This window comes from Paramisgurnus dabryanus, chromosome 20 (genome assembly GCF_030506205.2).
Source record: "Paramisgurnus dabryanus chromosome 20, PD_genome_1.1, whole genome shotgun sequence".
In the NCBI taxonomy this organism is placed as follows: domain Eukaryota; kingdom Metazoa; phylum Chordata; class Actinopteri; order Cypriniformes; family Cobitidae; genus Paramisgurnus; species Paramisgurnus dabryanus.
Window position 1 is genome coordinate 25,797,875 of NC_133356.1, and position 24,304 is coordinate 25,822,178.

General features: G+C 36.0%; 1 protein-coding gene across 1 annotated transcript in view; it reads right to left on the reverse strand.

Moving 5' to 3' along the window:
* The window catches only part of prkceb (protein kinase C, epsilon b), a 105,486-nt gene extending 83,787 nt beyond the window's left edge, over positions 1-21,699 (reverse strand). Inside the window, exon 1 of the mRNA XM_065297320.2 lies at positions 20,648-21,699. Coding sequence (XP_065153392.1) covers positions 20,648-20,995 — 348 coding nt within the window. The 5' untranslated portion in view covers positions 20,996-21,699. The remainder of the gene's footprint in view (positions 1-20,647) is intronic.
* Between the last annotated feature and the right edge of the window lie 2,605 nt (positions 21,700-24,304).

The following is a 24,304-nucleotide window of genomic DNA, read 5'->3' on the forward strand; positions in this document are numbered from 1 at the left end:
GTTACTTTAGATCCATCAATGTCTCATTTGTTTCCCAAAGAAAAAATATAAAAAAATTCCTTCACACATGTCCGACAAATCCATGTCCACATTTAAAAAACTTCAATGAAGTTGAACTGATAACTCTGTGTTGTCTCTTGGCCAATTTTTGCACGCGCATGTGTGTGCGCACATGCTCCAAATGGACAAACAAGAAGAAGAGGGTGTTTATTTCATCCTTGTCAATCATTGACAAAGAAACAGGTCACACTGACCTCACTTCTGCCTGTATCCCACATTCTGTCCAAAACTTCTCTATGCTCTGAGATGCTATAGTCCACCTTATATATTATAAATTAGTTGAAAATATAGGATAAAACTGCTAAGGGCATTATGTTAAATAGAAAATGTTTAAACGAGACATGTCAGAAGTGTCAAAAGTAAGTGAATTAAGATGCAATGAAAGAGCAGGAGTTAGTGTGAGAGGACACAGCTGTCAGGGCAGGACACAGGGACGGGTTGTGTTTTATATCTCACATGACACTGTGTACAACAGTATGCAGACTGTGTGTTCATGCAAAAGCTGACACACACCAGACTTGTACAGCTAATGTAATAAAACACAAACACACACACACCTGTCCTGGCCATAGAGAAATAAATATTGCTCCAACAGATTTGCATTTTCTATGTTTTCATGTATCTTTAGTGTCCAAGACCACATGAATATTTGGCATCATTTTGGTGTTAGTAAAAGGTTTTTCTGCTACCTAAATATAAAAAACCTCACAAGAGTTAAAGACACATAACAGTATTCATTTCATTTACATAAACTTTTGTTAAACACAGAGCTATGGGAAAAATGAATGTTGAGGAAACTAGTGTCCCACTAACTTCCGGGTTGGCCTACAAATAAGTCATCCCTGTGGCACTCTATTGCCATTTGCAATCCTTGAAATTGAAGAGTTAATAAAGGTTCGCTAACTACGCTAAAGTTTCTGTCTAAAAAGTGCATATTGGTACCTCAAAGGTACATATCTGTACCAAAATATTACATATTAGGACCTTTTAAAACTATTAAGCGTCCCCGTCCCGAATACGGGACACCTAAGTTTGCATCAATATTGTTGATGTAAATTTTAATCTATCACTACAAACTATATATCGTTGGAAAGGTCTAAGCCTCCAGAATAGACATTTAAACAGTGTTTTATAAAATAAATTATGTAGGGAGAGTAATTGATTCATTTATGAAGAGAGTGTGCCTTAAAAGATTTATATCCTGCTAAATGTCACTACTGTCCCACCAGCAGGACGTCTACATTTACTTCAATGTTTGCATGTGAATTTTTATCTAATCATGACAAACTGTATATCGTTTGAAAGCTCCAATAGGGTGGGGTGACACCTAAGAGGTTTAATACCGTCCCAATGGCAACTTTTGTAACTTGTGCAAAGGAGGGCCTTAGGTGGTATTGTCTTATCCTGTACCCCGCTTGGAAAAAATACTGACATATTACCAAACCTCCATATACTCGATATACTGTTTGCAAAATATAATATATCTTTATTCCTGTTGCTTGTTTTGGTTGAAATATCACCTGGATACATCACTTGCACATCTACGATACATTCTACACAAGACTGTTTAGTGTTTCGTGCTTGTGTTAACATGTTTACAAGCACTGGTATGTGAATTAGTTGATATTTCAAGTGGTGACAGCTATATTTCAAACCTGAGACCTATAGTTAAAAGCATTCCTGACATGCATTCTATCTGTTTCTGTCTTCAGACTGCTTCATGACCGTATACCACACAGGAAAGAACAATCACTAATGGCATCTTAATATTTCAACTGCTCCACAATTCAACAATGAAATTAAATAGGAAAGCAAATGGACACTTTTGCGTCCTGGGTTTTTCCTGCAATAAAAAACAGCACAGAAAGTTCCTTTTAAGACTGAAAAAAATTCAAACGCACACAAATCTGCAAACATTTCTCAATGAATTATCTGCACTTGGCTTGTGCCAGTGTTAAATTTTCATGTTGCGGTAAATGATGAAGCTTTTATTACGTAGACAGTATTATCACGGTGTTGAATTGCATTACAAAAAGGCTGAAAAGATAAGCTAAAGTTGCACTCACTTTTGCAGTACAATATTGTAATCATCATACATAAAATATGTAACATAGACTATACTTTTTGTTTTTTATTAAAATGTATTAGATTAACCCTCATTTCTACATAGTAATTATTGAGAACTAGATTTTCCTAAGTAAAAATATAAACAATTCATTAATTTACAAAATGAACTGTGTGAGAAGAGTATGTCTTATTTAGGGCTGGGCATAGATGAATCTAGATTAATCTCATACAAAATAAAAGTAATTTTTTGCATAATATATGAGTTTGTGATGTTTGTAAATATTATGTATATTTAAATACACACACATACATATATATACATTTAAGAAATGTTTTATTTAAATATCGTTTTTTATTTATAAATCATTTAGAATATATAAAAATATAAATAAATATCTATACACAAGTAAATGTTTCTTAAATACATACATAAATGTGTGTGTATTAATATATACATAATAATTACACATAGCACAAAGTCATATGTTATGCAAAAAATTACTTTTATTTTGTATGAGATTAATCTAGATTCATCTATGCCCAGCTCTAGTCTTATTATATATTTTCTTGTATTATTTGACTGTTTTATAGTCACTGCACATAGTCCTAAAAACGTTAATTTTAATCAAAAACTATAGCGTGTACTGCTTGATGTTGTAAGAAATACCCAAAATTCCTTGTGCCTAAATATTGTGATTATTTAAGCTTTTCCACTGAATAAAAACTGATAAAAAATTAAAACACTTAAAGGTATTGCGGAGGATTTTCTATTTCCGGGTGGATCATCAAGACTATTGGTCCTCCTAGTTGTCAATCAGGAGTGTTGCGCAATTGCATTATTTAAAAAAGTGGAGAAGGCGGTTCTTTTCTAAAATTCGAGAAAATCCTCCGCTACACCTTTAAATATTTGTTAATTAAATATCATAGAGGTTTAAGCTCTTATATTGTTAATGTTGTTTTGTTGTAAATCATACATTTCTGAAGTCACCATTCAGGTGAGAGGTGCTCTAAGCGAATTCACGTGTTTTAGGCCATACATTTTTTTTGTTTCATACAGTTAAAGGAATATTCCATTTTCTTAAAAGAAAAATCCAGATAATTTACTCACCACCATGTCATCCAAAATGTTAATTTCTTTCTTTGTTCAGTCAAGAAGAAATTATATTTTTTGAGGAAAACATTGCAGGATTTTTCTCATTTTAATGGACTTTAATAGACACCAACAATTAACCTCTAAATCAACACGTAACAGTTTTTTTCAACGGAGTTTCAAAGGTCTATAAACGATCCCAAACGAGGCATAAGGGTCTAATCTAGCGAAACGATTGTCATTTTTGACAATAAAAATAACAAATATACACTTTTAAAGCACAACTTCTCGTTAAGATCCGGTCGTGATGCGCCATGTGACCCCACGCAATACGTCATGACGTCAAGAGGTCATAGAGGACGAATGCGAAACTCCGCCCCAGTGTTTACAAGTGTTGAGAAAGAGGACCGTTCCTACGTTGTTGTATGTCAACTGATACTAATTAATGTCTTTGTGTCAGTTTATTGTTTACAATGGTCTGCAAATGTGCGCTTTATATATGTAACACGTGACCTCCCTACGTCACTACGCATTTACGTTAGGTCGCGCTGGACCGGATCTAGATGAGAAGTTGTGCTTTAAAAGTGTATATATGTTATTTTTATTGTCAAAAATTACAATCGTTTTGCTAGATAAAACCCTTATGCCTCGTTTGGGATCGTTTGGGAACGTTACGTGTTGAGTTACTGTAAGTGTTAATTGTTGGTGTCTATTAAAGTCCATTAAAATGAGAAATATCCTGCAATGTTTTCCTCAAAAAACATAATTTCTTTTCGACTGAACAAAGAAAGACATCAACATTTTGGATGACATGGTGGTGAGTAAATTATCTGGATTTTTCTTTTAAGAAAATGTAATATTCCTTTAACATCTCCTCACTATCTGCTAGCTGCCTGACCTCTGAACACACTGTAAAAAATGCGGTCTCTGCAAACTGCAACAAAAACAAAGTGGTCAAACCTACCACCAGGAAACATAACAAAGTGTTCCAGCCAATAAACGACAAGAAGGATTTGGGGGTGGGGATTGGGCGCGTTCATGACTCGAAACAAAGAACTTATATTGACAAGAAGTGAAAGCCAATAGAACGTTCCATTGCAACACCAGCGCCCAGCAGCAGCCCTACGAATCTGCCATTTTGGAATGAGAGCGACTCGGTAGTCGACTAGAAGTGATGTGTCGTTTGCGAACAAGCGACTTCCCAACACTATCCACTAGCTTCTTGTTGTCGTAATGGCAATATCAGCTACTTTGTAAAAAAAATACATTAAAGATCAAATCCAAACTGAATGATGATAACACAGAATAACACACAATCAGACTAGTGATCATCAAATCCCTTAGTTTTTACAGTTTATTTTCAGATATTTAGACAAGTCTTCCACTTTTCCTCCAAGTTTTTATATTGTGTTAGTGTGAATATATTTATAAACACTAACAAATATAAAAACATAGAACACATCTCACATTTACATATATACCTACAGACGACATAAACTCATATACCCACACATAGGCTCCTTATACAAACACATATACATCAGAATTGCATGAAATGGGTTAAGTCAGGCGTGGGGAACCCTGGTCCTGGAGGGCCACTGTCCTGCAGAGTTTAGTTTCAACCCTAATTAAACACATCTGAAAAATCTAATTAAAGTCTTCAGGATTACTTGGAAATTAAATGCAGGTGTGTTTGGCTAAGGTTGGAACTAAACTCTGCAGGACAGTGGCCCTCCAGGACCCAGGGTTCCCCACTCCTGGGTTAAGTGAAACAAAAAAAAAACAGCCACTGTCCAAAAGTGGCAATTATAGGATAACAGACATAGCAATGCATCATGTTCTATAAGATTATCATGTTTGCCGTGGGATCCAGGGGATTAATATGTACAAAATATATTTCATACCAAGTGTAGCTAGTAACTAATAAATGTGTAAAGTAGCATAAAATGGATTGAATTGAGAATGAATTGGCTGTGAGAATTGTCATTCCAAAATGGCGGCCGCGCTACCGATGCACCAACTAGTGGCTGTTACCAAAAAAGCATCATAGTTTCGGGGGAGGGAGGAGTTAGCTACGCTTCAAACACTTCAAACGTCAACAGATTCGCTTAGAGCGCCTTTAACATGAACCCTGTTCTACACATTTTATTGTATTTCTCTCCACAGTACTGACAATTCGTATCAAAAATGCAGTTTTGTGTGTTTCTGTGAAGAATCAAAGTTTATTCAATGACTACGTTTATTCAATTTTGTGTTATATATGTCATTTATAATACTAAGAGTAACTAAGTCCATACAACAAAAAATTAACAGGCAGTAAATACAAGCCACCCTACAACAGTTTTATTTAATATTTTCAGGACAGCAATGCTTCAGTATTTAAAAAGTAACAGACTTTACCAAAACGATTAAAATAAATCTAACTTCTAAAATAAAAATAATTAAGTGACATTAACTTAATTATTTAACAAATGTTTCATCTATTAAGTAGATTAGGTAAATTGAACTTGAAATTTAAGGGATAAATTTTACTTAAAAAAGTTTTTCACCATATGTTTCTGATTTGTTAATGCTTAAAGCTCATAGGGCGCTTTCAAGCATCAATGGCCATTCTTACACTGCATTTCTTGTAGTTCTCTTCAAGGAACTAGTTAGTACATTCATGTAAATTTACTTAAGGAGCAAAAGAAGTCAGAGATCACATGAGTATAAACTCAAGTCATGCTGTCTGAAACAACCCCAAGACCAACAACATCTGTCATCTTTAATTAAAGCTCCTGCCCACACAAACAACCTCACAACAGAAGTCCTTTATGGATGCTCCTCTTGAGCATTATCTTTCTTGTTTTTAGTGTCTGGGGATTCTTCAGAAGTCATTTTGTTATCTAAAGAATGTGAACTTGAGAAAACATGTTCCTCCTCATCGAATTACAGGAATACAGCTGTTGTGTAAATCTTAATCTACAATCAACAAATCTAATTGTCGAGACAGAGATGAAAGTTTGTTTAACAAAGTAGGTACTTGAGATACAAAGCACTTGATATATGACACGTTCCTTTTTAACAGGTATTACCCAAGGTATCAGAAAACAAATACACTGAATACAAACAACTCAGACGCCTAAGGCCTTTACATTTCCTTATTTGTCAGATGCTTTTATCCAAAGTGCATTAAACCTATACATTTTTCTTATCATTAATAAATCGAGTTTTGGTAATGTATCAGTATTTTTCCCAGTGGGATATGGGATGAGACAATACCGTCTATATCGGAATGAAATGTACACTGAGGTCAGACGTAAGCTTTCCAACCAGCTTGCATGGTGTGCAGTTTTATATTTTCAAACGCAGAAAACCATGTCTTTGAATTTTAATTTCACCATACCGTGTTATAATAAAGATGATTGTGACATCTTACATGAGGCTTTGAGTTGCATGTAAACATTTATTCATTTCAAATGTGTCTCATTTGATCTGATTTTGTCTGAAGAATTTTTTGCAAAACCAGTCAGAGGTAGCACCAGACACACAGAGAAGCAAAGCTTCATTACATTCGGCCTACAATTCCCATCTTCACTTAAGTTTCTGTGGAAATCAACATTGATAAGCATGTACATGTGTGTCTTGATCACCCCATCTCACTGGGAAGTAAATGTGGGAGAGTGAAAACAGGAAGCCCAGGCTACCGTGTGACTCAAACGCACCGCTGATATTTTTAGTATCGGCCCGGCAGTACCCCGGCCCCTGTTTCCTCCGGGGGCTACCGGGAGGATACTACTGTCCACCCCTCTGTCGGGCCCCTCAGGGAAACAAGGTCAAGCTAAGAAAGGGTCCTGTCAATTCAGACAGATTTTATATTTGTTGTGACTGCCTTAGTTCAGTGCCATTTTGAGTATATAAATATAAGATCACTCTTGTGCAAAGACAGCGGAGCAGATTTAGTTATGAGTGTTTAGTTGTTTCTAAAGTTGTGACTCATCTAATCAGATTTAAGGATGGAATAATGTGTTTCTCAAGATTAGTTTGTTTTAAGTCTTTTTAGTGTTTTTAACTAAAATGTTACTTAAGGAAGCTGGTGTTGCACTAATGCCAGAATTCTCTTATGAATCATTTTAATTCATCTAAGTGATACATTTGATCAGTTGTAGGTTCCCTGGGATCAAACCCATGACCTTTGCACTGCTATTAGGGCTGTGTATTGGCAAGAATCTCAAGGTTTGCGATGCAATATGTTGCACTGCATTGTAATGCTGTAAAACTGCAGACTGCAAAACAGGTACATAACTTGACGTTGTCCAAATCTGTCTAAAGTACGATACAGCAAATGGCGAAATGTTGTGAAAACTCACCGGATGAGCACTGTTTTTCTCCTACTCCAAACCTAACCCTAAACCCAACATCTCACAGGATTTAGGCAGTATTGTGTCCCATCGAGCCAGAACCATTGTTTTCATCCTATCCTACCCTCAAACCTAACCCTAAACCCAACATCTCATAGGATTTAGGCAGTATAGTATCCCATCGAGCCAGAACCATGAAATGAAATGCTGAAATGACTTACACACTACAATTTAAACTGTTATCTGTAGAAAATAATCATACCGCTGAGTATATACCAGCTGCCATCTTGTCAACAACATTTCATTTTGACATTTTATGTGGTTCTGTGTGATTTGGACATCAAGTAACGCCCCCTGCTTCAAGTTACACCCCGGTCCTGTTACACCCCTGTCTTGCAGTCCGCAGACAGATACTATTGGTATATATTGGGGTATTTTCTATTTTAGGAATATAATAGGATAAAATTTTAGGAAAGCTGAGAAGACACCACCATATGCAAACCTTTGCAAAAACAATTAACGTGCCCCTATGCTAGTGCTTCCTAAAATGGTTTAAGTTCAGAGATAAGAAGAATGCTATCTAGTGGCCCATAGTTGAAATTTTTTTCTTTCAAAAATTCAACTTCAGGTAAATGTCACTTTTCACTCTGCTGTCCAATCACAGTGGAGAAGGGGCGGGACAAATATTACAACAACCAACCAGTGCATTGTATTCGCTCACTGCCCATAGAATATCATTCAAAAAAGGCGCCTGCTACTGCCATAAACGCGTTTGGTGTGATTGGTCCCTAAGACACTTCTGTATTGGCTTCATCAGAGAGATCGGAAGGTTGCCCCTTGGTTTAAACGCTGTACAGGCCCCCTTGGTCTAGATATCACACAGCTTTGTTTAATAATTGCAGCAACAGCACAGCATACACGTCATGAGCAATCCAGTCATTTCTGTAGATCAGTGGATTTTACTGGTATTTGCTATATGGTAATTTTTCTACATGTAAGAGTTTATTTTTAATGGCAAAAGAACATTATTCAAAAATATTGTTTGCCAAGCCATGTTATTTTGTATTTGAGCCACAGGAGAAGTCACATAATAGCAGGCGTTTCAAAACTTCTTGTAAACCTTCATTTTTCTTTTTTTTCAGTGTACTTTGGCTTCATTAGCTGGGATTTCACACACCAAATTTTCAGCTGAGATGTCCATGGTGCTAAACTCAAGCGCATCAAGTGTAGTGATAGACAGATATATCTGGCCGATTTTTGCGATTTTGCCCGGTTTGTGTATCGTATCAGCCGATACGTGGCTGCTGTGTTCGCTGATTTTTTCCGCCATTATTTACATACAGAGTGCTGGAAGCCGCAAGCGATCGCAGGTCATGTGACTAAAAACAACCAACCTTTCCATGACAACATTGAAAGCTCGGTCTAACAGCTGATCATAGCTGGACAAAGCGGGTTTTTATTTATCATCTCTAAATATATATTTGTAGTAGTAAAATGCTAGAAATCAATATCCTTTGCAGATAGTTCCTTGTCATTGTCATTGTGGAGAGTGCAGTTCATGGTTCCATAGCACCCTCACCATTTTTACTATTTGTTAAATATATTTTTTTTCAAGTTCAATAAAAGTTACTTTTTAAATTGAGACTTGTAACATTTGGCATCGTTGTGTAATTTTTTTATGTAAATTGAGTGAGCAAAAGCAGTATCGGCTCCAAATATCGGCTCAAGAAAATCGGCAGCCTGTATCAGGGGCGTCATGCACCAGTTTTTTTAAGGGGGCACAGTGTGCACAGCTCACAGAAATATGTGCATGTACAGACATCAAACGAAATATTATAGAGCTTTCAGTTTTTTTAATGGCATTTACATGCCTAACAATCTGAACACCCCTTCTTTCATGCAAAAACCTCCAAAATTAAAGTGTTGAATAACTTTCATACCAAATACTATTCAATCAGAATAATTACATATTGATATCATATTTACATCTGAAACGGCATGTTTTATTTATTTAAGTTTTAATAATAGTTTAATTGTGTCATTAATGCATTTTGCACAACAACTGCATTATCCTATAAAATTAAAGTAATTTTAAATCCATTAAGTATATAAACCATGAAAATGACATAAGCTATAGCCACGTGATTGATTTTAATTTTCAAAAATGATGTAAAAAAATGTAGATAAAATTATTAGAGGAACGCATTATTGCATCAAATTTTACCTCATATGTGAGCATGTGTGATTTCGCGTCCCCGTGAACTCTGGTGAACTTTGGCGTTGTACCAAGATTAATCTAGAAATCTCTACTAATATAATGTCGAGACTGTCACATTTTAAACCATACATTTTTTACACAGAGGAGGTTAACTGCACATTACTGTACTGTGGTTTGGAAATGTTGTGAGCATTTCTTACAATTCCTCAAATAGCAAAATGCAGCACCAACAGCAAAGAGCTCGTGAGCGCGCTCAGACGCCAATGACGTCTGCGACCGCGCTGTCTGCAGCGCCTGCCGCCAGAATAAAGTAATGTAACACGATCAAAACATCATCAAAATGGCAAAAATCTCTGAAAAGTGACAAGGATGCAGCACAGAATTGATAATAGTGCATATTAAACAGATTAAAAGTCAAATAACAGATTAATGGACGCTTCTTTGATTTTGAGGTTGCAAGCAAAATCCATTTGGCTCAAAAAACCAAGGGGACACATGCCCCCTCAGTTTGAATGGGCATGACGCCTCTGGCCTGTATCGGTCATTGGCTAAGGCTGATGAAACAAAAATCGGTATCTGCACTAAAAAATCCATACCGGTCGATCCCTAATCAGGTGTTAGTAGATCACCCACCTGAGAATCAGCTATGCTCTAATTTGTGCTGCTCTTAGTAGATTGCGTTGGTCATTTTGGAAATCAGTTGTTGCCCCTTTTTAGTAAATAACCTGCATATATTACCACTCCCATCGGCGCTTTTTTAGAATGGTGCTCTTGGGCTAATTTGCCCCGTATAGTAAATCTGTCCCTAAATGTTTCATTTAAGCAAATTTTTTACAGTGTAACTTCCAAAAATTCTTAGGACACACAGAAATAGACACAAATGAAACAACTGTAGACATATGGTAAGAATATAAAGTAGGGCTGTGTTGAAAAAATCGATTCATCGATTCTGAATCGATTTTCATGTTTATTTCTAAAGATCGATCCTTAACTAGAGAATCGATTTATTAATTAATAACTTAAACTTGCCGCGTCATTGAATTCACGCATGCGCGCGAGGTGGAAGGACATTAAAACAACGAACATAGCAGTCAGTAACGTTAAGCAAGCGGTTGTTTTGAAAACTCTAGAAATGCTCAAAGCTGCGATCTATATGTAAAATAATCCACTCATAACAAATATACGAGTTATTTGTGTTATTTTTATAATAAGCGCCAGTAAATCCACCGCAGGTCTCCAGCGAAACTCTCTCTGTCCCTCCCTCTGTGCTCATGCAGCCGGTCTCTGACGGGCAGAGGTTTCTTGAGGCGCGCGCAACGGGACACCAAATAAAGAGTTCTTCTTACACATGATGCTTATAGTTGTAAAGTTTTCTGAACTTTAAGCAAGCTAAGACAAAACTTGCATTTATATCAGTGACACGTGCGCTGCTGGAGCATTAGTTTGACGCCTAATTCGCTTATAGTACAAACATCTTTGATCAGAAAGACGAGAAAGAGACGCAAATGTTAAGGTCTAATAGAAATTAAAGAGCATCAAGACCTTAAAACAGACTTCATCACATTATAGCACCCGTCATAATATATATATCTAGAGCTCCGACTCTCATATACAGGTATTTATCCTGTCTGTAGGTTTGTGCATATATTTATACCTGTTCATTTTACATACTGCCTATTTTTTTATGTAATGTATGCATAAATACAAAATACAATGCATACTATAGCTTCAATAGTCTACAAAATTAATAACTCAATTAAAAACAAGATTCTGTCTATCAAGACTTGTTGTTATCCTCTGGGCATTTTCACTTTAACATTATTTACTTTAAATTGTCCATATTTTAAAACTGTGGTGAGCAGTTAAAAGCTAGAGTGAGTGGCAAATAACTGCACATTTTTATAATCCAAAAACAATATAAACTGAAAAACATGTATATTATGAAATATACAGTTACCATGAAATAAAATGACTCATTCTGTGGAATAGATTTTTGGTCATCCCTCCCCTATCTTGCACCATTTCGGGCTTTTTTTTAAAAACACTTATCTAAATCTCGAAGATGGGATCAGATCGGATCGAATCGAATCGAACAATGATAATCGATTCAAGATCTTGAGAATCGGAATCGAATCGATTCTTGAAATTTGAATCGAAACCCAGCCCTAATATAAAGGTATGAAAAAGGTTGATATAGTTAATATAATTTTCAAATAAAGTTTGAAGTAAATTAACATATTTACATTTCTGCTTTCGGTTTGCAAATCTAACCACAGTCTAAGGCATTGTTCAAATCTCTTTTAGATTTCTAGGAGACACCGTAATGGGATCATCATTTCAGGAGAAACATCTGAGAAGTCTTAATCAAAAGTCTTAATTTAATTTCACTGCAGTCGATCAGCTGATGTGATTTATTTCTGTAGACCAGATGTTCCTTTGAGGGCAATTACATCAATCAATAAATGACCTACATACAATATTTTTTCAAACAAGACCCACCAATACTGTCAAAAATTACTAAACAATAGCAACAAAGGTTCCTGGAGCTCAATTGGTAGGAAAATGTTTTGTTAGCAGCTCAAAAGACCAATGGTTGATCCCCAGGGAACACACATACTGATAAAAATGTATACCTTGTAAAGCACTGTAAGTCACTTTGGATAAAAGCATCTGCCGAATGTATTAAAATGTAAATGTAACAAATAAATAATTCAATACACACTAGCAAACTATTTGAGGCGCATCTTGTAAACTGTAAAGTTGTCACTCTTCATCACAACCTAAAGTTTCACTTTAGACAATACTGTTTCCCACAGAATTACAATTTCATACCACACAGTATAATATAATAAAACAAAACCATTCGTTGTTCAATAAATTGAAGTTAATTTAAAATCAATGAGTAAAATGAAACTTTGATGCACCTCATCTTAAAATTTAGCCTGGATTTCACAGACAGGGTCACAAGATCAGTAAATATGGTTGGTGACCAATCAAGTTTTAGGAGTTGCCAGAACCTCCCCTCTTGACACACCCCTGTCTCTGTATATGTGAATATTCCAATTGCTGTAATTACTTTTAATCATATTTTACACACAGCGCAGTAAAGAAAGGTTAAAGAAGACCTTTTTAATTTCATTCAGCTGTTTCACAGCTGTGAGAATCTTTTGGGCATCACACAACCAAGTCAATAATATTTATTTTAATTTATTATTGAATTATTAAGTAGTCTGGGGGTTGTCTGAAGTCTGAGTCGAAGCCCGCCTTAAGCCCTCTGTCTTAGACAGCTTGACGTTTGTTTATAACTGTGCTGAACACAAAGGCATATATATTAAATCAACCAGAAAGTGGGAGTTCCATTGACTTCTATAGGAAAACAATTATGTATGTGGAAAGAAATGTATACAGGTTTGAAACAACAATAGGGTAAGTAAATGATGACAGAAGTTTTATTTTTGGGTGAACTATCCCTTTAAGCCACAGAGATGTTAAAGGGATAGTTCATACAAAAATGAAAATAATGTCATTAATGCCTCACCCTCATGTTGTTCCAAACTCGTAAGACCTCTGTTCATCTTCGGAACACAGTTTTTAAGATGTTTTAGATTTAGTCCGAGAGCTTGTTAACCCTTCATTAAAAATCTAGGTATGGTAAACTGTCCAGAAAGGTAATAAAAACATCATCAAAGTAGTTCATGTGACATCAGTGTGTCAGTTAGAATGTGTTAAAGCATCAAAAATACATTTTGGTCTAAAAATAACAAAAATTATGACTTTATTCAGCATTGTCTTCTGTTCCAGGTCTGCTGTGAAGCGCATGCGCGAGACTAAAGTCACGTGACTGCAGTGATGCGGATGACGTACAACACGGCTGACGTGTTATCTGGTGCGCCCCAACTTCGTTTACAGTCTGAAGGAGACACACGCTGTAAGTTTGAAAAAAAAGCTTCGCAAACATCCATGTCTGTGGATAACACGTGATCCGCATCACAGCAGTCACGTGACTTTAGTCTCACGCATCCGCTTCACAACAGACGCAGAAGAGAAGACGAATAGACGATGGTGAATAAGTCGTAATTTTTGATATTTTTGGACCAACATGTATTTTCGATGCTTCAACACATTCTAACCAAAGAGTATAGAAGCACAAGAGGGAAAACTCTCATTCGTTTTTGGCAACAGTCACTAGGTGGCGCTTCAGTAGCGCGGCCGCCATTTTGGAATGAAAATTCTCACAGCCAATTCATTCTCAATTCATTCTAAGCGAATCTCACAGCCAAATCAGAAACGCAATAGTAAGTTTCTTAAATTGAAATTTTGTTCACTTGCTACACCTACACGAAATGCTGCATTGTCTTGTATGTATGTGTTGTGTTGTTGTTGTTATCAGTTGTGGAATCCAATCATTAAATAGAAACACATTTGAGGTATTTTTTTCTTGCTTTATTATGTAATTCTATTTTACAGTATGCTACTTTACACATTTACTACTATTATTAGTTACCAGCTACACTTGGTATGACATATATTTTGTACATATTAATCCCCTGGATCCCGCTACAAACATTATAATCATATAGAACATGATGCATTGTTCTGTCGGTTATCCTATAATTGCCACTTTTGGACCGTGGCTGTGTTTATGTCGGTATGTTTGTATGTAAAATTAGCCTATATAAAAGTGGAAGACTTGTCTAAATATCTGAAAATAAGTTGTAAAAAGGGATTAATGATCACCGGTCTGATGTATGTTATTCTGTGTTATCATCATTCAGTTTGAATTTGATCTTTTAATGTACAAAGTAGCTGATATTGCCATCACTTCTAGTTGACTCCCGAGTCGCTTTCATTCCAAAATGGCGGATTTGTGGGGCTGCTGCTGGGCGCTCGTGTTGCAATGGAACGTTCTATTGAGTTTCACCTCTTGTGCTTCTATAGTCTTTGTTCTAACTGACCCACTGATGTCACATGGACTACTTTAATGATGTTTTTATTACCTTTCTGGACATGGACAGTATACCGTATGTAGATTTTCAATGAAGGATTAACAAGCTCTTGAACTGAATCTAAAACATCTTAAACTGTGTTCCGAAGATGAACGGAGGTCTTACGAGTTTGGAATGACATGAAAATGAGTCTTTAATGACATTATTTTCATTTTGGGGTGAACTATACCTTTAACATCTCTGTGGCTTAAAGGGATAATTCTCCCAAAAATGAAACTTCTGTCATCATTTACACACCCGTTTGTTGTTTCAAACCTGTATACATGAGGGTGAGTCATTAATGACATTATTTTCATTTTTGGGTGAACTATCCCTTTAAGAGATTCTTTAAATACAACTATGCACAGGTCTGGAAATGTTCAGAATCACATGCAGTGGCTTGTAGGTGGTGTATATACTGTAACATGAATACGAAAACAATCATGAACAAAGGCATTTTGTTCAGGTGAGTGTTGTAACAAACCAGCCAAGGCACGACCAAGGACTGCATATAGGTGCTGAACTTCACTGAAATGAAAAACGATTCATCTTTTAAATGTTTTGGTCCCCCCAATGTTCAAGGTGTGGTTATGGCCTTGCTACTACTCTGATTACTAAAACTAAATCTCATACTAAAACATGTGTACAACAAATAGCGGAGTATGTTAGGATTTAGCACATTTTAGGATCACAAAGTATGATTGGTCAGGCTAAACTAAGAAATCTGGGATGCTTAAAGGGATAGTTCACCCAAAAATGAAAAGTTTGTCATCATTTACTTACTCTTATGTTGTTACAAACCTGTAAAAATGTCTTTGTTCTGATCAACACAAGAAGATATTTTGAGGAAAGTTTGTAACCAAACCTGATCAGAGGCCCCATGACTTCCATGCAGGAAGTAAGTGGAGCTCATTATCGGTTTGGGTACTAACATTCACCAAAATATCTTCTTGTGTTGATCAGAACAAAGACATTTATACAGGTTTGTAAAATGTATAAGAACAAGAATTTCTGAAGTTAAGATGGCTGGGTGATTGGTGATAGATGACTGGAAAGTGCATCATTGACAGTATTACAATACTGATACGTTATTTTTTTTAAAGTTCAGTTTTTTGCTCCTTATAATTCTTATTCCTCTCTATTTCTTTACCGTCTAATTTTTGTTGTGTGTATGATGCAAATTGATGCAAATAAGATGTAAGGTTCCCCAAGGTTTCATTTACTAATGTGTTGACATTTGACTAACAGAACAATGTCTCTTACTGTTAATACAATCTCCACCTCAGACACCAGGCCTATGGACCATGGGTTGAATTGGTCTGAACACTTCAGCAGATTCAAAGTCATCCTCTGATTGGTTAAAATTACACATGATTTGTGACGTGTGTCAGAGATCAAATAAACGCTGCATTTTTAAAAGTATTATGTAAGATATTTTATATTGTTATTGTTATAAACTTTAGAGAAAAACACAGGTCTGCTATTGTGGGAAACCTCCACGCCCCTAAACATGACTAAACATGATGTGGCACAAAGCCAAACGTGATTGGTCGCTTGGCTCTTGGGCGGTCCTTGGCCATTCAAAGTGGCCATGGTTCCCAAACCTTCAGTAGCTATGTGAGACTACAGTTAATATGACTATGTCAATTTTGTTTTTATTTTTCGTCTCATGTCATAAAGCTTCTGGACTCCCTTCTTTCTTTTTTACATTTTTAAAAGTTTAATTTTGTTCCCGGATCAATGACGTGACGTTTATTATTTTGTGTCCGTATGGTTCAATTAAATGCAAATAAATTTGCAGATTACTTGCATACATTCTCTTTTTTGAGGACCATGTCTAAAATGTCTGGTTTTATTTCATTTTGAAAGAATATTTGGGGGATAATTGCAAAAATGTCAACGTGGTGTAACCGGTCTGTGTTTAATGGAAATATAAATATATTCAAAAAAAATGTGGAATAAAAATAAGCATCTAGTTTAGTGTGATATGATTTTTTTACATACATTTTTACATTATTTGTCAAAGATTATTTAGAAAACACAGCTGTTTTCAACATATGTCCGGCCAAATATTACAAAAACGCATAAAAATGTACATTTAGTAATAATGTGACATTTTAAAATTATTTTTTTATGATTATGCTTGCATGCCATCAAAGTCGATAAAATATTTTATATTTCTCATTCTTTGGCGCAATTGGTGGTTACAAAATTTGAAATTTTCAGGTCCATTCAATTTTAACTTCATAAAAATTGTGCACATGTAATTTTTTATTGCATAAAATCAACAAAAATACACTATGTGCATTGAAATATACCTGATGCATGCCTTTAAAACTGGTTTTAAAAAGATTTTTGAATTTCTTATCTTGCCAAACCGTTTTTGTCACTGACCCTCCCCTCACCATGTGATCCTCTCTCATTTGTCTAGTTTTAGGACGTGCTGCAAAGCAGAATCTGGTTATTCATCTGAAGTAAATGTAAATGACTAGATTGACCACAAATGCAGTGCATACAAGATGATTTCTGGATTACATTTTTAGATGTCAAAAGAAATTAATTATCCAGAGTCAAGAATCGCCTAAATCAGTCAGTGAGTGAGTGGTTTCCACTAACTAATCAAAAACACATGACTTTAAGAACTTTCTGATGAAATGAAACCAACAGACTCATAGTGTCACTCATTCACACTATACCTTACCACTCGGTATGACATAACAATAAAAAGTTTTACTCTACAGTATCTTCTACAATGTGATTTATTTAATTTTGCAAAACTCACTTGAAACTACAAATTACTACAGCATTTTGCGTCGTGCCACATTGAGTGTGCAATATTTCGAATAATTCCACGATGATCAGAATAAAGCATTCATCAGTCCTGTGGTATAATGATGCAGTTAATACTGTCAAGAGATTTGTACCGATCTGTCCATATTGAAAGAAGATAGCAGATGTTCAAAACCTATTAACATGAAAAAGAGGAAAATCACGAGGTTGAGAGGGGGATTCTTAAGTTTACACAGCCGGCAGACCTGAGCTTTCACACCTCCAACTGGCTCCACCATGGAGCTCTCAGTCAAGATGAAACGCTCCTGTGAAGAGCTGCCTGGGATGAACAACATAACACTTTCGTGCCCTTTAGAGCAAAATAAGCTTACAGCGTGCAAGTGCAGGCATGATAGAGGAGGGGCTTTCTTTGAAATAGGCATGTGTGTGTGTTCGTGGGAAATGTGTGAATAAGTGATCCTTGCAGTCCTAACCAAACCTCTATAACCTACTAACACGCTCACACAAATTGCTCCCAAATTGCGCAAGCGCTGCCTGTCCACATCTGTCCCACAGACAGATGCTGTTTTCTTTTGCTATCATGCCTGTTGTGACAGACACATAGACATGCACAGTCAAGAATCTTGCAAAAACCTGGGGCGGTTGCACTATCCCGGTGCAGGTAACAGGCTGCTGAAATACGATTCATGCACTGTGTTTGTCTGCTGGACTATTAACCTTGGTTGAACTATAACTATGAACTTAATATTTACAGAAACATCTGACCAGGAGTAATGAAATAAAATGCCAGACTGGATTAAATCAATGAGCTCATTTGAGACATTAATATAGATTATACTGACTTGTTGCAAGATTTCCAGATTGTTTCCAGCAGCTAGAACAAAGCAATCTTGTCTATTTCAATGGAAGCTTTGCGACACAAGCAACAGTAGCTGCGTTTATATGGACAATTGTAATCATTTTAACATGTTAAATCCGAACGTGTTGAAGGAACGACACAGTTTTCTCAACTTCCTTACAATCCTCTGTGAAATGATATGAGACAGCGTTGTCTGGCAAGTCCCCAATTTATACTCTGATCCACAAACGCATGTTTTCGACTTCATACAAAGCGATTAAGTACAAAGGGAACCTGGACTTTGAACTCACGGTCGTTCTCTGCAGCACCGCGTGAAGTTTGCAAATTACTTTACAGAGGCCTTACTTACTACTAAATTACAAACATTAATTGGTCTTGCCCTAAAATCAAATGGTGCAAAGATGTTAAATACAGATTAGCCTACAGTAACTATAAGCTTTTTCAACTTCCAAGACCTATAAGCTGCCTACATAGTTAGCAAATTATATGCAAAGTCACTCTGGACAAATGTAATGACATCCCAGAATGCACCAAACTCAGTAAAACACATCCAAAGTTATTTTACCAATTTAAGCAAGAAAGTAAGAGTGAGTGGGGTTACGAAAAATTACCAACATTGTTTATTATATTTATGCATATATCTGTTTATATACAATATATCATGTGCATATCTGCTGTATTAGACTAATAGGTCCATGTCCTTCAGAACAACCTCTCTATATATGTGACTCCATGTGTAAATAGGTCAGATAAGGACGTCCTGGTTCTCTACACTAAAGTACCTGTGCCAGTCCAATCTGAGATGGCAACATGAAAGCCGAAACAATACAGTACTAACCAACATCACAGCAGAACTGATGATGGTACATCAATAATTCAGATCTTCCTCTGTCCCTGACTACAATGAGCAAAATAGTCTCAGGAGGCCAAACCATGTCAAATACTGTACTGCACACAACTATTACTGATCTAGTGATGTTCAAAAAAACTACTCTGCACTATTTAAAAGAAGTATTCTGTATTTTTCATTGACATACTATTATTGTAATAAGCTCCTTGTTGATACAGTGTAGTGTTTTATTACTGGGTTACTCTATTCTCTATTCGTTGTCTCGACTGAACTTGAGACATTTGGACGGGCACCCAGGAGGATACATAAGCTGATGTTTTACAAGTGTCAGTGACATCAGATGACGGGTAAAGGAATGGTTTGTTTGTGTGTACAGTTTTGACTCGACCTTTATACTGAAGACCATGTTTGAAAAAAACATCCGGGCAAATATAGTGAAAACTGACTTCTTGGTTTGCTCATCACTACATGAAATGATGCTCAAGAATCAAAACCCAATTGTGATTTGTTATGAATGCAACAAGGTCAACATATTTTGGTGGTATGGGTTACGTGACGTCATCATCACCACCGGTAACCTCTAAAAGTCTAATCTTAAAGATTACAACTGATGCTTATTACATTGCTATCAATTAGTACTTTGCTATTAAGGTACAGATTTTTTAACCTTCAAACTACAATACAAACCTTGTAAAATGTGCAGTTGGTACCTTCTAACAGGCCTGACTCTCTTACAAATCACTTTTATAGCTGTAACATGTATTTATTTAGGCCTAGTGCATATACTACACGTTTACTATGGTTAGGTTAAAAAACACTACAGTATCTAGGACTTACACAGTTTGCATTTACAACTTGCCAGACATTTTTGTCCAATGTGACTTTTGGTGCATTACAAGATATACACTTTTCAGTTTGTCTCTTCCCAGGGTTCAAGCCCATGACATTTTGTGCTGTGCAATCCTCTACCACTGAGCTATACAGGTTTACTATAGTAAATCGTATAGTATACTACAATACTTTTTTATGTTGGCCATTTTCACTTTTCAGGTCGTGATCATTTTTCCAATTATAGGACAGACACTATACCCTGAAACACGTAGGAAGACTGCATGGCTCTATGCAGCTGCAGAAATATTTATGACAAGCAGCAAAGCACCTCTACCGTCTCTATGCAACCGGGGTTTATCTAAGCATTCATCTGAGCCCTTTACTGCAGAAATGATGCAGGTGGCATCAGAGAAAAGCAATACGCACACCTGCTGCTTGCGCAAGACCACAGTGATGTTAAAAAACATTCAAGAGAAGACACTGCAGTAGACGTTGAAGAGTGAGAGTGAATTTATATTGTGAATATGTTTGCTTCTGCCAATGAAAAAAAACATTACCCAGTCCTCGAAGTGTTTGCTGTCGTTATGCAGCAATTCCTCGAACTGAATGGTGCAGTTGGCCACAAAATCGTCGTATCCAATCGGCGCGTCGTGAAACACGGACAGCTCGATCTTGCGGCCGTCGTGCACCTCCGTCACAAACTCATCGTGCCAGGCGGGACTGTTCGTCCTCTGCTTGGTCGAGGTCTGACCCACGCGAAAATCGTCCACGTTCAGGGCTATGTAGGTGTCCAGCAGAAAGGTCTGCGTCTTGGGTCCGACGGCGTGTCTCAGAGACCAGGCTGTGGGCTTCAGGTCCAGAGCCTCGCAGATCTTGATCTTCAACAGACCGTTGAAAACCACCATGGCGTTACCGAGTCAGCCACTTTTCCAACAATATTCCGCTTCAGCGCCTGGTTAATTATTCAACTAGTTGTCCGCTGCTGGTTTGTGTTCTCGTTATGAAACGTGTGAATGCCTTTCTTCGCATGCAAAGTGTATTTTCAAGAAGGTCCAGCCAATGTCAGGGAATCTGTTGCTGTGATCTGTGAACACCCTGATGTTGAAGCTCCCCAAACCCCCAGGCGACAATGAGCAATGTAAGTTGGGGTTAAAACGGTCAGATAGCATTCCACACCTTAAAATAAGCCTGAAACAAATGCTCGAAGTCCTTCTGGTGAACCACGAACCTCTCCCGTGTTCCCCTCTTCTGGCTGGAGCACGGGGGATGCGTTTGTCCAGCCAGGTCTCCTCCGCGTAACGCGAGGAAAGTTTTCCCCGCAAAGCTTCTTACATTCACACCAGATAGATAGGAGAATGGTGGTTTTCAAGGGTTCCGTACTGTCGTGGGTCTCTCAGGATCGTTTTTGTCTGTGTGTACTCGGTTTCCTGCAGACCTGCCTCTTTTTCTCCCGACTGTGTGTGTCTGAAGGCTGCTGCAGGAAATGCGCAAAACACGTCAGCTGGTGCGCGCGGAGAGGGTTCAGTGTGAGTGCGGCACTGGAGCGGCCCTGGTCCCCGCTGTATGCTCGAGCATCATCCACACACACGCACGCACACAGCTGGTTGAAACGTCAAACGTGGATGTGAATACAAAGTGGGAATAATTAGGCCTATACCTTGCCCAAACATTCCAATGCAGAGTGGGGTGCTCAGCCAATATGCGGATATCGATATCATTTCATTACATTGTTTTTATTATTATTATTAATTTATTTAGAAAACTTACTTAAATTTAGCAGCGTTAAACTTATTCACCACGAGCTGCGTAAAAGGGCGTTTATACTTTTAATTTTCTTATTGGGCTATTTATTGTCTATAAATGCATTGACGTGATAATTTAACAGTTTTATTCTTCATAAAAGTCTTCATTTTTACTTTTGACTCAGGTATGTTTATAAAGAAATGTATTTGTTATTGCTTTAAAAATTTATTTTAAATATTTATTTTAAACTCGGTGAACTGGCATTTTTGTTCATTGTAATCCAGTAAACAAACAAACTAATAAATACTAATAAATAAATATAATAAAGAGTTAAAATTGTAAAAATAAAATAAATAAAAGTGTACAAGTGTGCGTTTGTTACATCACTAACAAATAAAAATGATAAAAAATCTCTTTATATTAAAACGTGACACGTTGAAAAGTTACAGCCTTTATCGAGGGTCTCTTATTAGTCTTACAAAAGCGCCATCTTGTGCATGGAATTTCCATTACAACAATAACATCCGGATTCACTTATTACATTGTAATACATATATATATATATGTATATATGTAAAAACTGTAATGAACTTTTAATAATTTATGTGTGCTACCCATTGGCGTGTTTATATGCTATATTTATTAAACTCATTTATTAATGCATCCATCTTAGACATTTAATTCAGGAAGCTTTTGTTTATTTGATGGCGATCCTAAGTGAATTAAAAACTTATTTTTATTAGTGAATTAATACTATTTATATTAATTAGTAATTATTAAACTATTCATATTAACATTTCATAAATAGGTTGATTAAATAAAAATTTAAATCAAGGTCCACGATTCGTTTCTATAAAAGCCAGTAGATGGCAGTGTCTATATAAGTCTTTAGATGATACTCTCCTTATATTGTTCAAACATCTTATCTGTTAGCAACCTTAGATTGTTAAGTGAATCATACATGTTTATATAAATCAATTCAATTTATAAAAATAAAAATGTTTGTAGGATAAAGTTGCATAGCCATGATAATATTTTCCAATACTGTACAACGTAATACCATTAAAGATGCTCTTAGTACAAACTTTAACTCCTATTTTAGCCTGCTTGAATCTTTTAAGCCATCATTGCTTCTCAATAAATCTAATTCGCAACACAGTTTCGCTGTATTCACACCACTATGAAGTACTGAGCTACTGCCCTTTTGCTTTTTTAAATAATATTACTGATTTAACTTACTACTGTATCAGAAACATAAAGCAGTTGTATTTATTGCTTTTACCTTTTGACAAAAATTAAAGAAGAAAAATATGTAAGAATAACTAATAAATTAGCCAGAAGCCTAAACACACTTTAATGCATTCAACTCTCCGGCTATGGTGTATCAGCTCTTTTCTATCAGCTCTGTATCCTTTGTTTCAGCCACAATAATTAGATGAGTGATGTCTGCTACAGGATGAATGGTGATTTTGTTTGGACACTGGGACATTTCCCCAGGGCTCATTCTCAGCCTACAACGACATTGGTCAAGGATGTTCAAGCTTATACTACACGGTCTCACATGAGTCTAGCATGTGGTGTGACTCCAAATGATGACATCACCAGTAGGAGGAAAATGAATGCCCCTTTGAGACATTGATAGTGGAGGGTTTATGAGTGTGTATAGGCTCTGTGTAGCATGAATAGAAGTGGCCATTTAGGGCACTTTGAGGGTCTTAAAGTTTACTTCATTCCACCCCCAAAATGCCAGTATCCATCTTAGTGCAGTGAAATCACCGTCGGCAATGGCAAGTTGTAAAAATCTCATAGACAATACTTCTTTGTTTGGACATAAATAGACACATGAAAGGCCATTTTGAACAAACTTAAAGACAAGGCCGCATATGACAAGGCAACACATCACATGTCATATTCGCTTGAATTTGAAAGATAAAGAAAATTATAGGCTAACATTAAATCACAGTTTGTGCATGTTTGTGTTCCTTCATACATCTTTTGAACAAAAAAATATTATTTTCCTTCTTTCAAATAAGTGATCTGCAGTGTATTTTATTTTTATTCAATAGTATGTAATATGTAATATATATTTATATTAGAGATGCACCTATTTTATATATATTTATATATAATAATAATTTATATAATTTATTTATATAATTTATTTATTTATAATGATAATATATATAATGATAATTTATAATGATATTATATAAATAAATAAATAATAATTTATTTAATTTTTATATAATAATTTATTTATAATTTATATATATATATATATATATATATATATATATATATTTTTTTTTTTTTATAATATTTATTTATATTAGAGATTTGTCCACCGATACCGACAGCCGATTAGTCAACAGTGATATTGGCCGATGCTGATGCCAATACCGATAGTTTGTTGTTTATATTTACTTGCATTAACAAAATTCTGAAAATAAATTTTTTTGAATGCTATTTAT